The following is a 2,312-nucleotide window of genomic DNA, read 5'->3' on the forward strand; positions in this document are numbered from 1 at the left end:
TTTAAGAAAACGTAGCTGTAATTTATCTCATAATTAAATTTTGCCACATACATTTTTTTCATTTAATAGAAAATCCCCGGTGCGTAGGCAGGGGAGTTTATTGAACACAAGCATTGCATTTAGAGGTGCGGACATCACATCACGAAACATTAAGGAAAGGAAACAAGTTGCAGGGTGCAGGCACGGCGGGCGCCATGTAACATGCATGATAGAGATGAGTAAACCTGGAAATTAACAGTAAACTTCAGATCTACCATATATAGCAAATCAAATTCATGTTTGTGGCAACCTTTTATTCTTCAAGACCCCATGCATGCATGATTTTGAGCTGGCGCGATCAGGTAGCAATGGTGGTGGCTGTATTCTGGGAGCACGGACGTAATCGGTTGGTAAAGTTTCTCAAGGATATAAGAAGTTCCCGGAACTCCTTCTCGATAGAACTGTCAGTTATGTTGCCGTCATCCCCAAATAGTGTGGGATGCACGTTAATGAAGAGTTCCGGCTTGTTGATGAAATAAACATCAGGTCTAATCCCTATCTGCCGGAGCTGATACTGTGATCTCGCCCCTCCAAGATCCCATCCTGTGCTCACGATTGCAGCAGTTTTATCTCCCAAGACAGTTGTGTCCATGGACGCCCAATCAATTGCATTTTTTAGAGGAGCTATGTACGTTCGTACCACAAATTAAACTATTGACTATTGATATCATGAGTGTATATCATGAGATTAGAATTAAAGATTCCGGTTATAGTACGTACCAGAGACAGAGTAATTGTACTCAGGCGAGGCGAATAGTATGCCGTCAGTGGCACGAACCTGGTCCATGAAAGTCTGCACGACGTCTGGATAAGTGCCATTTTTCACAAGATCGATGTTGAACAAGGGTAAGCTATCAATGTCTATGTACTCCACCTCCAAACCAGGGATGGTTTTCGCAATTCGAATTGCTGAATATCAGTCGAAGTCGAGTGATCATCAATTCAAACGGGGCAGGAAAAACAACATAAATTACTTCATGCAGCACAGGATTCCAATTTCTTGAACAAAATAATGTGATGAAAATGAAGTCTAAGCATCCCCCACCCCACCAGACATGCAACAGAAATTAATTAATTGGTTATTACCAGCACGGATGAGTTCCTTGGACATGGCGGATTGGCTAATGGAACCCGGGATTCCAGCAATTTTCACAGGCTCTGCACCAACAAATCCAACACATCATATAACTATATACAGCAAAACTAAAATAATGAGAAGAGTAACAAATAAAAGGTGGCGATGCACGCATGTGTTAACTTACGTAATTTTATCAGTTCAGTCTTTTCTTTTTCTACATTATTGTCTCTAGATATAAAATAATGAGAATTATTTTTCCAAATATGTCATGTACATAATTAAAACCCTAATATTTACTCAGTAAGCCAGAGACTGCGCGGGGTCCTCCAACCAAGGTCGCCTTGGATTCGGCTAGCACAGTTTGGACAAGTGACCCTGAGGCAATCCCAGCCGCAACAAGCCCCAACATGGCTCGGCGGCTCGTCGTCTCAGTCTCAGCTAAGCTCTGCTGCTGCTGAGCTCGAACTGCGAGACCACCTGGTCTAGCAAATGGCGTTCTATTGGCTTTACTCATGCTCAAGCGTCCTGATGATGAGCCACTCAGCTGGAGGCTGCCTTGCAGGACCGCTTGAGAAGAGCCACAAAAGCCAACCGTTGAAGCCGCAGCTAGAGCCATTCCTCAAACCTGTGTTTCTAATTAGGGTTTTTGTCAAGATTTCTCTCTTTAGTAATTTCTTGCAGTGATGCGATATGTTGTTGGTGTAGGGGTACTTATACAAGTAATGTGCTTTGTATACGTCCTCCACCGCGTAATAACAAATTGTTTTAGGGACCAACATTTAATAAACGTGGCTGTAATTAAGGAATTAATAATTAAGGCACTAATAACTAGGTTTAAATCCTTTAATCGGATAAACTTAACACTACAAAATACAGTACTAACGACAAACAAATATTAGGTAAAGATTGTTACAAAGAAAAAAAAAATGGAGAGCATTGAGCGATATAACGTTAAGTAATAATATTAAAATTATAATTAAAAAAAACCTCTTTTATCCTATCAATTTTTAAATACCCGAATTTACCATTCATTTCATTTCTTCCCTTTATAAAACTTTGATCAAATTAGTAATTTTGATAATTAGGTATACTTTGGTCCGACGTAAAATAATTTTTAATTATTTATTTCTCATTGTAACTTAGAAAATTTGACAATCTTGATTAGATACAATCGGAAAGACGGAGTTTGAAGGTT

The 2,312-nt window shown here is 39.7% G+C and overlaps 1 protein-coding gene across 1 annotated transcript; it reads right to left on the minus strand.

The window, feature by feature from the left end:
* On the minus strand, positions 1-1,817 carry LOC105167957 (NADPH:quinone oxidoreductase). Its single transcript, XM_011087854.3, has 4 exons — positions 1,415-1,817; positions 1,126-1,197; positions 760-948; positions 1-663 (listed from the first exon to the last, which is right to left on the minus strand). The coding sequence occupies exons 1-4, from the start codon at positions 1,731-1,733 to the stop codon at positions 338-340; spliced, it is 906 nt and encodes a 301-aa protein (XP_011086156.1). The 5' UTR covers positions 1,734-1,817; the 3' UTR covers positions 1-337.
* Positions 1,818-2,312: the final 495 nt, after the last annotated feature.

The sequence above is a fragment of the Sesamum indicum genome, linkage group LG8, assembly GCF_026168435.1.
Source record: "Sesamum indicum cultivar Baizhima isolate 11 linkage group LG8, ASM2616843v1, whole genome shotgun sequence".
Taxonomy (NCBI): Eukaryota; Viridiplantae; Streptophyta; class Magnoliopsida; order Lamiales; family Pedaliaceae; genus Sesamum; species Sesamum indicum.